This window comes from Bactrocera neohumeralis, chromosome 3 (assembly GCF_024586455.1).
Source record: "Bactrocera neohumeralis isolate Rockhampton chromosome 3, APGP_CSIRO_Bneo_wtdbg2-racon-allhic-juicebox.fasta_v2, whole genome shotgun sequence".
Taxonomy (NCBI): Eukaryota; Metazoa; Arthropoda; class Insecta; order Diptera; family Tephritidae; genus Bactrocera; species Bactrocera neohumeralis.
The window spans coordinates 72,784,202-72,800,723 of NC_065920.1; the positions used below are offsets into that span (position 1 = coordinate 72,784,202).

The 16,522-nt window shown below is 35.5% G+C and overlaps 2 protein-coding genes across 2 annotated transcripts in view; one reads left to right on the plus strand and one right to left on the minus strand.

Annotated features, from left to right (window-relative positions):
* LOC126752165 (uncharacterized) overlaps positions 1-16,522 on the minus strand; it is a 565,185-nt gene that overhangs the window by 254,300 nt on the left and 294,363 nt on the right. The gene's annotated exons all lie outside the window — the stretch shown is intronic.
* LOC126752170 (uncharacterized) overlaps positions 1-16,522 on the plus strand; it is a 122,968-nt gene that overhangs the window by 55,584 nt on the left and 50,862 nt on the right. The window contains exon 8 of the mRNA XM_050462776.1: positions 8,535-8,668. Within this exon, the coding sequence (XP_050318733.1) occupies positions 8,535-8,668 (134 nt within the window). The remainder of the gene's footprint in view (positions 1-8,534; positions 8,669-16,522) is intronic.

Genomic DNA, 16,522 nt, shown 5'->3' on the forward strand with positions numbered 1-16,522 from the left:
AACAAAAAAATCTTAAAGCTCAATTCTCATAAATGTTATTATATTACATTATTTTTTAGGACGTTGAAATGCATTTACCTGCTACACCTTGGCATCATATTTGGCTCTGATCGGTCCACCTAGAAACCGCGTACAGACCGAGTCTATAACTTTCTTCTTTCCTTTTTTATTTAAACATAAGTTTGCATTAAAAAATATATAAAATTGGAGGATACTTTAGAATCCATTAGTATAAAAAACATTCTTGGTAATAGGTGGGTGTCTTCGCTAGTTAAAGGAACGCATGCCTAATTGTAGGCAACTTTTAATATATAGATATAATATTATACACGTTACAAGTAAATTTTCGTATACTTTTTGGATATTGGTATAGTAAGAAAACCGACATAATAAGTGTAGGAATTTTCCCATCAAAACTAAATAAAACTAAATTTTAAAGCTACATTCTTATAAATGTTGCTTGTATTAGGTGTGTGTATTCGTAATTTAGTACAGTTAGTTGGTATGAGGTATGTGTCTTCGCTAGTTAGGAGAGCGCTTTCCCAATTGTAAGCCAACATTTGATTTTTTTAACCAAATAAATGAAATAATACTTTCGAAGTTGTAAGTCAAGCGTAGTCTACTTTAAGAGTAAGATAGGAAGCCATATAAAAGGCAGCAATGTACTTCAGTACAAAAAAAAATTTCTATTTGATTCAAGATTCAAAGAGCATGGTCTGCTTTCGTTTGCTCCTGCCTATACAATAAACAATCAAGTTACTTTATCTTGAAAAAAAAATGTGACTAAAACTGATTAAAAATTCAAATATTTATCGCATTTTTTCTCTTTTATCTAAGAGGGCATATCAAACAATTTCTCTTTCTCGCACTTCCAACAGAGTCAGGCAAAATTCGATATCATCTCAAACTACCTTTAATAAAGAGTTAGTTAATCACAGCTTTGTTTATCTTGCAGAAAATTGCTCGTAAGACCACTTTCACGCTCGGTTTCACTGTCACATTTTATGCCTTGCTTACTATTTACCTACGATTACCTCAGAATCTTTACGCTCATTAGCATTTATAACTACTTTTATTAATATTATAAAATACAAAAAGCTTAACGCCTTCCATCAAGATGTGCTCCGCTTGTGGGGTAGGTAACTAATTAAGAAACAACAACAGCTACGGTGTGGAGTAAAGAAACTGTAGAAAGTAAAGTAGCTGATGGAAGCAGCTGTCAGCTAACAGAAGGACATTGATGGATATATATTGAGGTGCGTCGTATTTACCAGTTCCACAAATCAACACTGCAACAGCTGTTTGTACAACACTTAGCGAGATATATTACCTACACACACCACACACAATGCGCTGCTTCGTCAGTTGGCACGTTCCAGTCTTTCGTTGGCACATTTTGCTTTTCTGCATTTATGCAAAATCAGCAAGTTGTCGCCTGAAATCAGTCTGGCGAATGCTGTAATAACTAAGCAGATGGCGCTGCCGTCGCTGCTGCTCCAACTTCGCTCATTCATTTACCTAGCTGTGCGTGTGAGTAGAGGGAGGCAAACGCTCGTCTATAAATATCAACACTCCCCAAAGGTAAGCGGCACATACACAGCGCACAGGCGACCACAAGTCGTAAATAAGTAGTTAGTCGCAGAAATTAAGTGAAAGTAAATGAAGTCGGAAATATACTTGACGCACTGGAAAGTAGAAACTGTAAATAGGGAAAGCAGTAATAAAGTGAAGGAAATGCCTTCGCCTTAACTTGGCCAACCGTCCTTCACCGTTACGGCGGCGGTAGCAGGGACGAAGATATCTCTGCGCTCGCCAACTGTTGGGGGAGCTTACCGTTGCAGTCTGTTGACACACATTTATTACTTGGATGGGAATATTTTTACTGTGACGCAGAGGCATTCATAAAAGCTGGAAACAGAAGGAATAGTAAAAGTACACGTCGAGCACTTCAAAGCCTTTTAAATAGAAAAATTAAAGTTTTATTAGCAAAAATAAAAGGCATACGGCCAAAATGTGGGAGAAGCAGATGGTATATTCGTTATGGAGAGCACAAGTGCACATTATGTGGAAAGCTCCTTACAGTTCTAACGAGTGCCTTTAAATATAGTCCCTTTAAAATTCTGCTGATTGAAGTGAGTTTAAAAGACTGACAAATAGTACTCTAAATTGCTACAATCAAGTGCTTTGGAGCGAACTGTGATTAAATTGACTGGAAAAGGACACAGTACCTATTCGCAATCAAGGTAATCTCATAAGCAATTTCTAAAGGCTGAGCATATTGTGAAGTGATGAAACGATGATAAAGAAAAGAGGGAAAACAGATTTTTTTTATATGAAAACTTGCTTATGTGTTGTAAACAGAGATTTTTCCAATTTTTTTTTTTTCGAGAAAATTTATCCAGAGGGAAGAAGGACTAGAGAGGTATTGGAAGAACTAAAAAGACTTGCGGCACGTCCACCCCTAGGGACAAACTCAGACTACTGGTGCTTACGAAACGGTAGACGTTTAAAGCGTTCATGTTTCCAAATAGGGATGGACTAGCACCCAGGCTGTTATGGGGTTACAATGGGTTTTCCAATCAAATGTAAAAAACAATCCAGAGATTTAAGTCACACAGTAGTAGCTAAGTAGGTAACGACAAACATTCGAAAACAATTCTGGCATTAATAGTTTCTTTTATAAAGCCGAAATAGCTGAGAAAAGGTTCAAAGTTTCAGGTTTTTTTCTAAACTAAACAGCGCATATTAGGAGTTTACTTGGTAATTTGATCGGCAGCAGAACTTCTTCCAAGAACTTTAAAAAAAAAGGAAAAATGGAGAGAGCATAAACTAGGTATTGGACAAAGGAAACAAAATAAAAATTATAGTTTTGCAAACACTTTACAAAAACAAGAAAATTTTCACGAAAATTTCTCGAGTTTTTTCTAGTAGTTGTAATTGAACGCAAGCAAGACAAAAATATTACGTTCAAGACATATTTAAATTATATCTCAGAGACTATATAAAATTATATAGTTCACGAGAAATCTTGACAACCGACATTGATGACACAGTTTCAAGAAAAAGGCGCTTAAAGTTGTCAGTTACTATATAGCCAAACTCGTGCTTCCAACTTTTAAAGTCTATATCTCCAAAGCTATTATACGGATCAACTTGAGAATGTAAGACATGATTCCAGAAGCCGTGAAAGCAATGTAACCCCATAAATTAGTCACGAAGTTTATTACACCCAGAAGAAAAGCAATATAAAGTAGAGTTTCAAAGAAATAATCTGAAATTTACTACACACTCATAGCTCCCCGTTCTAATCATTTCTCAGAACCATCGATGTCAGTTAACTATACATAACCGGCCTACTGAGCGCACTATTCGCAACACCATCACTCATCTTGAGTTACAGTATTCAATGCTGGATTCAATGCTGATAATTCGACCGAATAGATCGCGTCCAGCACGCAGTGCAGAAAATAAAGCAGCCGCAGCTGAGAGTGTAAACGAGGACCGTGGAGAGTTTATTCGGCGCCGTTCACAACAACTCTGACGGCCATATGGAACCACTTGAGGCATTTTAAGTCGAGCTCTTAAACTGAAGGCATACCAAATATAGCTTTTATAAGAACTGAAGCCGTTCGAACTGCCCAAGCGACATCGTTCACTCTATGGGCTCCAAGAAGATCCGACATTTTCGAGCCAAATTTTGTTAAACGATGAGGCCCATTTCTGTTTCAATGGATATGCAAACAAGCGAAACTGCCACATTTGATACGAAGAGAAACCTGACGAGATTCCACAGCTGTAATTTCATATAGAAAAAGCAACGGTTCGGTTGGTGGTTTGTCCGCCGATGGAATTATCAATGCACAATATTTTCAAAAATGATGCCGGTGAGAACTTAATCTTCAATGGCGACCGTTATCGCGCCATGATAACCGACTATTTGATGCCAGAAATTAAAGCTCGTGATCTCGGTCACATTTGGTTTACTAAAGTTAACGCCACTTCCCACCCATCGCATCAATCAATGGAGTTTTTGATAGAACACTTCGGTGAGCTGATATTTCCACGTTTTGCGACGGTCGATTAGCCACCAAGGTCGTGTGATATCACACCGTTAGACCTTTTTCTGTGGGGATATGTATAGTCTAAAATCTATGCGGGCAATCTCACTTCAATTCAGGCCTTGGAGCAAAATATCACGAGTGTCATTCGCCAGTTACCTATCGAAATGCTCGAACGAGTCACTGAAAATTGGACTCAACAAATGGACCATCTGAGACATACCCTCGACCAACATTTGAAAGAGATAATATTCAAAAAATAAATGCCAAAGTATGTTTTTTAAAAGATAATAAACATTGGCCATTTAGTTTGAAGTTCAGCTCGAAAAAAAACTAAAGTTTGATTAAGATTTTCCAACTTTGTTGCTTTAGAAAATAACATATATCAAATTTCGTGAATATATCTTGTCTAATGTGAAAGTTGTCCATACAAGAACTTGATGATATGTTATAGTGGTCCGATATCAGCCGTTCCGACAAATGAGCAGCTTCTTGAAGAGAAAATGACGTTTGCAAAATTTCAAAACGATATCTTAAAAACTGAGGGACTAGTTCGTTTATACACAGACGGACGAATAGGCGGACAGACAGACGGACATGGCTAAATCGACTCAGCTCGACATACTGATTTATATATATACTTTATAGGGTCTCTGACGATTCCTTCTGGGTGTTACAAACTTCGTGACAAACTTAATATACCCTGTTCAGGGTATAAAAATTCCTCACAACTGTACAAAATATAAACATATGTTTGTGTATAAATAAAAATTCCATGACAGCACATTGTTCTCCGAAATTCTTTTCCGTTCCGCGAACGGGGGAAAAAACTGCTGCGCTTCATGCGTTTACAAGTGTTATTATTAGCAATGTATGTTGCATGCAACTGACAGCTTTTCAAGTGCATTTACGCGAAAATATGCGCGCACGCGCCGCTTCAGCCAACCAACAGCGATGCTGCTTGAGTCAACAGTCACTGCGTTGAATGCGGAACGCAGGGATGCATGGAAGCGAAAAACATGCGTTGGCGTGTGTCATGTTGCAGTGCCAACGCAAAACCGAAAGCGCTAAAAAATTTGCGGCAAATGCATTGAAATGTACACAGCGTAGCAATAAAATGCAGCAACTTGCGAAGAAGACAGCGAAAATGTAAAAGAAACTCAACAAATATATATTTTTTGCGAAATTCCTACAAGCGAGCGCGTATGGGAGCTGTGAATGTGAGTATATACATAGAGTAGCTACGTATGCCGCTTGCTGCTGTCATGCAGTTGCAAAAGAAGCGTTTTAACTGCCACATCTTAGCAACAGCAACAATTGTGCATGTGCTTCTTCTACTTTTGCCGCTTTTACAGTTATTTATTCAAACTGAATTTCGCAGCGCATTTTTTCTTTACATCTCATATTTGTTATTGTTGTTGCAGCCCTTGCGCAAATTGCGCTGATGGCATTGTCATCTTTCAAATGCAGTTGTTGGCGTCAAAATTTGGGTTAAAATGTCACACACATGCACAGAGTTATGCAAACATGTTTGTGGTGTCTTTCAAGCGCTCATGTGGTTGGCGGCTTTCACTGCCAGGCACTCAGCAGCACTGAAAACGGCTAAATCAAAATCAGTTCAAGTCCAGCAGCAATAAATTTGCATATGCGCCTAGTGGTATGCATCGTTACACATACAAGTTTCTTTGTTCGAAACTCTTACCCTTACGCCATAAGTTGCTTTCAAGTGGCACATTTATACGTCCTTTTTTTACTCTCTGTTACATTTTACAAAAAATCATTCAAAAATTTTATATTTATAATTTCTTTATGTTTATAATTTCTTCTTCCTCTATTTTTCCGCCACTGTCGCCATTGGCGTTCCCGCATTTTTTTACATCACGCACATGTATTTGGTGGCGCCAACAATGCATGTTTGTAATTCCCTTTACATCGCTGGTTGTCATTCTAATAAAACGACGCATTCCTTCCGAACACTAGTGGTGCTTTGAGTAGAAACGTATCTCTGTTAGGGCTGTTCTTATTAATTGCAAATATTTTAATAACTTGAACAGATTATATTATGTACTTTATAAGTATAAGTATAAGTATAAGTATAAGTATAAGTATAAGTATAAGTATAAGTATAAGTATAAGTATAAGTATAAGTATAAGTATAAGTATAAGTATAAGTATAAGTATAAGTATAAGTATAAGTATAAGTATAAGTATAAGTATAAGTATAAGTATAAGTATAAGTATAAGTATAAGTATAAGTATAAGTATAAGTATAAGTATAAGTATAAGTATAAGTATAAGTATAAGTATAAGTATAAGTATAAGTATAAGTATAAGTATAAGTATAAGTATAAGTATAAGTATAAGTATAAGTATAAGTATAAGTATAAGTATAAGTATAAGTATAAGTATAAGTATAAGTATAAGTATAAGTATAAGTATAAGTATAAGTATAAGTATAAGTATAAGTATAAGTATAAGTATAAGTATAAGTATAAGTATAAGTATAAGTATAAGTATAAGTATAAGTATAAGTATAAGTATAAGTATAAGAACCGGTAATTTACACAAGAAGCTAGACACACGATGTGTACGTGCTTCTTCAGTTTGCACCCAGTGTGAAATCCGACCATTAGTCTGAGCTTATCCCTAGGAAGTTTGATTGCATATTTAAACCTACTGAAGTTGTAACCTCAATAAGCCCACCACAGTGAAGGATTTGGGCGCTATCATGTTAGTGAATGCTACAGAACATGCGAGCTCATGAGCCAGTTCGCTCTCGGCTAAACCTTTGTGACTGGACACCCAGATGATGTTCACTTGGTTACGTTCCGCTGAGCTATTTAGTCCTTCTCTACACTCTATTTGATCTCATAGGACGAGAGTATTTTAAGCGCCGCTTGAACATCGCTAAGTATGGTTATAAGTTCGTTGCGATAGTTGCGTTGGAGATTTATCTCTTTACACCGGTTTATAACAAAGACTTCTGTTTGACTTTCTGCCAAGTGTAACCTCAAACTGCTTGGTGAAGTTACCCCTTTGGTAGTGCTGTTTCTTGGGAGAGGGGCCAATTGTATTGGACCACCTAACTCTTTCATCCGCTGGGACGAAATTACCCATACTGCCATACCCTTCTGATACCATTTGTAACAGTGTGTGTTTGATTGCTGATCACAACATGAAGACAAGTGCGCATTGTTGGAGCCGTACCATGAAAACTTTTGAAACCCAGGCCACCGCCACATCGCACGATCATGGTGTACAACCACCTACCGATCGTTGGCTGGCAGCCCAAGGATTCTCCAGCTAATAGATTGCACACCAATAGTACTTTAGTTGCCTCAACCAGTGTCAGGTCAACATGCTACTTCCACCGCAGGGTGGAATCCAGTGTGTGACCATGTTGGTCGTCTCTTCCTCTCTGCCTCCAATGGTAACGTTCCTGAAGCCAGGCACAGATCTACGTCTCATAAAGGGGACGATGGTCGTCTTGGAATGGTTGATATTCAACTCAACCCCTCTACACCAACCGCCAAAAAGTCGCAGAGAGTGTCCTCAATAGTACTAAATATTTAATTCATAAGAATGTGTTCCGTTTTGTGATTTTATATATAATATCTAAAACCTAGAGTATAAATATATTTATTTAAAAAGAGTGAGTTAGTAGAGTTTGTGGTTCCAAGAATATTATATTTCAGCTATGATAGTCTGCACATATACGTAAAAATATCTCTAAAATAAAGTAAATTCTTGAAGTAAAAATATTTTATACAAATTTTCTTTTATATTTATACAAGTATATCCACTAAACATGCTTGTACGAACCCCCCTAAACAGCTAACATTATAAGCGATGTGTGCGCTAGCATGTTTTTCGCGCTCGCTTGCCTCCCTAGCACAAAAATGTCAAAATAAAGTCACTAACTTGTCAACACATGGTTACTTGGTGGCGCTTGGCGCCTTTGACAGCACAAAAAGTGACAAGCAACATGCAATCTTGTCAAATTGCTTCACTTGAATGCGCTGACATCAATGCATTACAAAGAGCAATTTTTAAGGAGTTATGAGAGAATGATATACATTTTTTTTTGTGATTTTTCGAAATCTTGATTGTTCAATCAGGCGAGAGTTTGCCAGTAAATATTGAAGATGGGAAATGTGATTTTAATTACACTAGTTGACAGTCATTTTGCGACTGTAATGATAGAGCTTGCTTTTTGCTAATTTTGGGTTGCTAAAACCGAAAATAATATTTTATATTCGGCCAGCAAAGAAGAAGATCAGGACATCTCAAATACCCGGCAGACCTCTCAGCACATCAGTCGCCAAGTTTTCCCGTCCCAGGACACTTTAAAATCTAAAAGCAGATTTGGTCATAATAGTTCAGCAAATCATTTGTCTTTTATTTTCTCCACATTACTTTACAAACTCATTGAATATTTGTTTTTTTTTTATATTTAATTTTTATTTCCTTTTCAAGCGCACTGGTTTTATAACTGTCGTTACTGGCATGTTTATATCGATACTTTTCGGCTTCATATTTGGCTTGCTTTTGGGTACAACGGAAATGCCTTGGGGTTCGGGTGATTGGCCAACTGAAGAAATGAGTAGCCGGTAAGTATTTAGCTATAAGGCCTTTTTGAAAATAAAAAGTAATTAAGTATGTATTTTTGTACTTTTGAATTTTAGCTGAATAAGTATTATTAAAAAAACGTACACATTAAAAAAAATTTGTCGGAATCGTCGATATCAGGCAACTATAGCATGTCCAGCTGACCAAAAAAACTCAAGTTCTTGTATGTCTTATTTGACAATATATGTTCGTCTGTATGGATCATTATCTCAAGAATCCTGTTTATTGTTTACGCGCTCTAGTCCTTCAGTTTTTGAACTATCGACCTGAAACGTTGTACACATTCTTTTTTCACCAAAAAGCGGTTCATTTGTCTGAATCGTCGATATCAGGCAACTATAGCATATGGCTGCCATACAAACTGACCGATCAAACTCAAGTCCTTGTATGGAAAACTTATTTATTTGTCAAGGTATCTTCACGAAATTTGGTCGAGAATTTTGACAAAGTTATGGCTCCAATCTTTGAACAAATTGTTCAGATCGGACTATTATAGCATATAGCTACCATATAAACTGGCCGATAAGAAACAAGAAAAATATATTTTTATACCCTCTTAAGTCATAAAAATGCCGTGTGAAGGGTATTATAGCTTCAGTGAAGCCAAAAGTTAAGTTTAATTTCTCTTTTAAAACATAATTTTTTCAAAAAAATTGGAAATTATTTTAAATATATGTACATATATGTACATCGAACACAATCGCAACTTACTTTTTGCTGGGAAAAAGTTGAAAAATTATAAAATAAATAATAACAAATGCACGAATTATTTAAAAATAAAATTTTAATTGGCTGCTTGTGCAATTTTAATCGCCTACGTGGCAGCTGAAGGCATCACACAATTGAATTAAATGCGCTGAGAATCAAAGCTTTGCACTGCAATTTGTATGAGTTCGCCTAAATACCGCTAAGCCGTATACATATACACACACACACGCAGAGCATTGCTATGCTTTTAAAAGTTTTATCAAATTTACACGATATTGCAGCATAAACATGCACAACAACAACAATAACAAGAGATGCTGCCAACAAATCCACTAAATATCGGCAAACAACAAACTTGACGCAACCACAACTACAATCACTGTGGCAGCCGCATAAAAGGCCATATGCGCCTCGCACTAACACACACAAACAAGTCCAAACTTCTGCATACACACATACAAAGAAGCCGTTGCATATAATTTGACCAAATTTGGCTAAAATTTGCGTAAATTCGCTGAAAATGCTTGCGTCCGCGCAGCGCTTACATAATCATTGTTGCTGGTGTAATTACTTTTGCTTGCATCGCTGTATGTGTGTATGTGTCAGTGTATGTTTAACCAGTTTGTTGCTTTGAATCTGCGGTTATGATCGTGTTTTCAGCCATTGTTTTGTCATTGCCTCGAGCAGTTATTGCGTTGGTCATTCGGCACAACAACAACCACAACTGCAAGTGGCCCAGCAGCGCCCACCGCCCTTGTTTACTTTATGCTATGTGCTTGGAATTTTTGTATGTGCGTGTGGTTGTGCGAAAATATGTTGGGATGTGCCGAGAATTTATATTCAAGCGCCAGTTAACCACATATTCAAATATTCAAAAGTTTTTTGCAGTTTGAGGCAAATGCTTGCTCGCACATAAACGAGTGTTGTTGTTTTTGTGCGTTGCTAATGGTGTCAGTTTGGGTTAGTTGCAAGTGTGAAAGGGTCTGATGGAAAACGGACAGCTGCACGTTGGTGGAATTTTACAATTTTAGAAGAACTTTTAGAATAATTTCGATTTAGCACCAAAAATGAGTTTTTTAATAAAAAATTATTATTAAGTTGTGAAAGGTATTAATTTAAGCAACTCAAATTTAGTGCAAATATTAGATTGCTAGTTTTAAAAGCCAATAGGTACTAGATATTTTAGTACTAAATCCCAATAAAAATCTAATGTAACTCTGCAGCATTAAAATTAATCTGTACTAAATTTTCTTGTACTAAAACCTAATCTGCACTAAATTTCTTGTACAAAAATCGAATTAGTGCTAAACATTTTAGTACTAAATATAATAGTATTTGGCCCCAACCAAAAAAATATTTTAGTACTAAAATTTACTCTGTACTAAATTTTCTTGTTCTAAAATCCAATCTGTACTAAAACTTTTAGTACTAATAGTATTAGGCCCCAACCAAACAAAATCTTTTCAGTACTAACATTGAATCTATACTAAATTTTCATGTTCTAAACACCAATCTGTACTAAATCTTTAGGCTCTAAAATATAATACGTACTAAATCTTGAATTACTAAGATTCAATTTATACTAAATATATACGTATTAAAATCCAATCTATAATAATTTTTTGGTACAAAAATCTGGTCTATACTTAGTATTATTCTTCTAAAAACGGTACTTAAGCTTCTAGTTCTAAAATCATAGCTGTTCTGAATATATTTGTACAACAATTCAATCGGTACCAAATGTTCCATTGCTTAAATGGAATCTGTACCAGATCTTTCATAATAATTATAAAATTAAATCTGTACTAAACAAACTAGTACTAAAATGCAATCTATACTTAATCTTCTGGTTATCAAATACAATCTATACTAAATCTAAGAGTACTAAAATCCAACCTGTACTACACCTGTCAAAACTAAAATATAATTTCACCTAAATCTAGTACTACAAGCTGCCATCTGTACCAAATTTTTTAGTACTCAAATACAATATGTACTAAATCTAGAAGTACTAAAATCCAATTTTTAAATCTATAAGTATAAAAATCTAACAAATACTAAACTCTTTAGTATTGAAATCTAATCTGTACAAAATCCGCTAGTACTAAAATGCAATCTATATTTTTTCGTCTGGTATTAAAATCCAATCTATACTAAATCTTAAAGTACTTAAATCCAAATTGTACTAGGTGTGTAAAAATTAAAATATAATCTGTGCTGACTCTAGTAGTACTAAGCTGCAATCTGTACTAAATCTTCTAGTATTAAATTTAATCAGTGCTCAAACTACTAGTACTAAAATCTTATTTGTACTAAATTCATTATATCTGAAAACCAATTTGTACTAAAATTCCAATTACTAAATACCAAAGTGTACTAAATCTCGTGATAGGAAATTAAAATATGTACTAAATCTTTTAGTACTAAAATCAAATATGTACCGAATCTGATAATAGCAAGTTCCAATAGCAATCCTGTCTATAAACGTCAATCTGCCCATACTAAATAATTTCGAATATATATTTAATGGCCATTTTGAGGGAAAACTTCGGATAAGTTGGCCATCACTAGACTATTTTTTGTGGGGCTCTACAGAAATAAGCCAGCAACTATTCCAGCTAAGACAACATTTCCGAAGAAATTCGGGCTATTCCGGCCGAATAAAATCAAATCTGTACTAAATATTTTAAATGAAATTAATAAATGTCATGAACAATCTAACGTTTCAAATAAAGAACCGATGAGATTTTGCAAATTTTATGCGTTTTTTTTTTAAAAAAGTTATCAAGCTATAAAATCTAAATATGTACTAAATCTTTTAGATCCAAAATCCTGTCTATACTCAATCTGCCCGTACTAAAATCGAATATATATTTAATATAAGTATACTAAGCTCTAATCTGTATTAAATCCTCTAGGAATAAAATCAAATCTGTACTAAATATTTTAGTAATAAAAGCTAACATGTACTAAGACTACTGTAGATCTGCTAGTACTAAAATTTAATATTTAATAAATCGTCTGTTATTTGAGTTTAATATGCCTAATAAGAGTACTAAAGTCCGAGCTTCTAATAATAAATTTACTATGAGACTCCAATATGTAATAAATCTGCTAGTACTAAAAAATATTCAGAAGTAAATACTAATCAATTTCCAAATCGAAATCGTTTTGAGAACTCAATTCTTATATATATTTTGGAAAATTCTCACTTAATCTCCAAAGCGAGTTTTTAAGTTACTGGCCTCCGAATATGTTTTATATAATTACTCTGTGTTGTTTAATTGTTTAATATTCTATTTTCCTAACTTAAATTGAGAATAACTTCCGTTAAGTACAAAATTATAATAATGACATTCGGGAAAGCAAATTGACTACTGATAATAACGGGTGATTCAAGTTGAGGTACTATTTTCTATTAACTTACAATTTCCACTGACTATCTTAGTTAGACGATTTTATGCTACGTTAATGTTTTTTTGGTCCAAATCATTTAGTACTGAGAAATTATATTTGCAATAAGAACGATTTTTATAACTTTTGTGATTCGAAATGAAGACAAATTTTATGGAAACTGTTAATATTATTGAGACCTAAAACAGAAAGCATGCTAACGTCAGAAACCATATCGCTAGGTCAGTATTTTCTAAAAATCAATTCCAAAGTGGCATATTTTTAGGCAATATTTATTTCTAAAGTTCAAGGCAACTTTACCCACGAAGGTACCAGCTACTCGTATTAATCGACACACAGTGCTCTATGCGTGCTGCTCAAAATGTCACATTTTGCCTACAAGAATATTATTATCACTGTTGGTGTAAAAGTACAAACATTATATTCTTGCATGTGTACATATATGAAATAATTGTTATACATTTGTGTCCCTGAATGTGTTTTTTGTTTTTTTTGTTTAACGCGGGTGTTTATGTTGGCAAAGTTGTTCACGTTGCTGTTAAACATGACACAATTACAGCTATTCCAGAATATTTATCGCCAACGAATACGGTTGGTGGAGACATTGGGTCAGATGGAAAAGCATACCCAAAAATTCGATGGATGTTGTCATAGAGCAATTTTTATATTGGTCTAACAGAAGCTAGATTTTAATTTTTGTCTCTCTGGACTCAGGTCAAAGGTACGTAAGCGTTGCGTAGGTAGTCGATAGACAACTGTTTACTGTGGACTCAATGAGGTGGGCTACGGCTTCGTTCGCAAAATTCAAGTCTCCATTGTTGTAGAGCCTTGTCGAGGACGAACCACTTATGTTGGTAATTAACAATGGACAAGGATATGCGGACGGCATTGTTATCATAGCCAGGGTAAAATTTGAGGACACTCTCTGCGACATCCAACAAAGGGGACTAGACCTTGCCAGGGGATGGTGCAGAGTTGAACAGCAACCCCTTAAATACGACCATCGTCCCGTTTACGAGACGCAGGTCTCTGCCAGGCCTCAGAAACCTAAGCCGCGGAGGCAAAGAGATAGAGATGACTAATATGGTTCCATTCTGCGGTGGAAGCAGCATATTGATCTGACCATGGTTACCCAAAGAGAAAAACTTAAATTTGTAGCATATCCTTAGGCGAATATCAATATATGATGTTTTTTATGGATTTTTTCGAAACTCAATGAAAGGTTAATGAATAAATTCTTCATATTATACATTATTTCAATAAAAGAATATATTCCTGCGTAAAGGTCAACGTCTATTTTGCAGCATATAGATGAATTGTATACCAGATTTCTAAAATTAGCAACGCTCTAAACTGACATGTCAGGATCTTTATTTCAAAAAACCTATATTTTTTGTTATCGGAAGCCTTTTTTTGAAACTATTTGTTTTTCCTCAAATTTTACTACCTAAATATACTTTCATGCCTAAAACATCCCAACTAGTATAGCAATCTCGTGTAAGCCTCTTAAACTTTGGCCAACCCCCCTCTAAACGTCCAACTCAACGAGCAACGCGTTCGCCCTCATTAACCGTTATCACATTACCTTATTATTATTAGTATTATTTAAAACAATAAATTACGAAATTAAAATCTGCAAACTAGGCACGCGGCTTTTGTGGCACAGCGCCTAAAATCACACACCATAAAATTAAGTTTACAGCCACAAGTGATACAAACTAATGGCAGTAACCATATACGCGCTTGCAAATACAAGTATATGTGTAAGTGTGTGTTTATGTTTGCACAATCTTTCAATTATCAAATTAAGACTAATTAAATTACACAAACAAACGACAAACACTAATGCATAAACGCTTTTAGAGTTGAGTAACGCAGCGGCCGCAGACGCAACCAAGCATATATAAGAGCAAGTGATGCACATACACACACATACTTACAAGATTTATTAACTGTATAGCATATAGTTGATGCTAAAGTTGGTTGGAGGCATGTAGAGAAGTAAAGTAACTAAAGTTTCGCGCATTTTCCGACCAGAGGCAATTATTTAGCGCAATGCCACAATTAATTTACGCAGGCAGTATTTCACGCGCACACAAAGAAAAGCAAAGCACGACATATACATATACACTTATAGTGTGACACACACTTGGTAATTCCTAATAGCAGAAACCTTGAACTTAATTCATTTGTTACCTAAATGCTAGGCCAAGCAACTACGCTGAAACGAATACGCACACATGTACATATATACAAGGCGTTGGCGCCAGGGCATAAATCGATTTTGTGCGAAGATTTACGCACTCAACACTAATGAACTGCTAGACTCCTAGTGATACTTACACCTACATACATACATGCTTACAAACACACATGCATAACTAAGTAAGATTTCTTAGGAATGAAAATACTTTCTAGGAATCGTCTTTGAAGGCTGCTTGAGTCATTAGAGACAGGTTATTAAAGTTAAAAATTAGTAAACAAGTTTATCTGTATGTTTATATAACGCTAAAAAATTAGACCAGACCATTAAACTACGTAAAAGGATCTTCTCTATCGTTTCGCTGTTTGTTTTCTATACTGCAAATTGCTTTATTATTTATTGGCAGCATTGACTGAATTTTTTTTTGCTGTATTGTTATGCTCGAGAATCGCTAGCATACAAAAATATATAAGTAAGAGCTAACATGCAGCCTAAAAACAACACAGCAGCTAAAGAAGCAATTACTAATCCGTCGAGCTTAACAAAAATTGCTAGAGTGGAGCCGCTTAAGCTGCCTAAGCTGTTACATAGCACTAAGCCGACTTTGACTAGGTAGACTGATTATTTGTTTTTGTTGGAGGAGTATATTTAGTATTATTTGAAATAAAGAGAATACCATGTAGAGACATTGGACAACAAGAGAGCGTAGACGAAAATTATGAAGAACTCACCACTAACGCAGTGGGAAGGCCGCGACCAAGATTGATTGACGAACTCGAGGAAAACATAAAGCAGCTTGGAAAATAAAATTGGAAAGAAACCGCAATTGAACGAGATGTTTGGAGGTCACATATGTAGCGTGCCAAATTTTATAAGGAGCTTTAACGTGAAAAGATGATGATGAAACTCATTTTGAAAGCTTTTTTTCAACACGTTTATGGTTTGAGTTTTCTTTAAAAAATAAAATAAACATACTATGACAGATCTCACTTGGAAATCAAAATATACTACTTAATATTCTGTCGCACCGGCACCAGCAAAAATATCTTTTAAAAAGCAGGTCTCATGGAAACTTATTCTTCTTCTTAGATTAGGTTAGGTTCGACGAATGACCCAAAGATCGCACTTCCTTTAACTAACTCCTGCATTCAAAGCCGACAAAGTTTTTTGGTCAATACCACAAGTTCGATGGGATGACAGAAAATGTGGGCTCCAAAGTGTTTAAGCCTTGATCTCGCAAAGGCGATATAGACAAGAAGGAAGTGCTAAGATATTTGCAACTCTCTCTCCTATTTCAGCTGGCATCCGGTAAGATTCTTAACCTTACAGCGTAGACGCTGATAGGCCAATGTACGAACAGATGATGGACAAGCTCTCGAGAAACCCAGCCTTCAAGTAGTACAGCACATGAGAAGAGTGCAGTGCCAACCCGTTCACAATATATTGATATGCTTTACAGTTGCCTGCCTGACGATGCAGCCTGGCACCCATACCTATCTTATCACAAAGT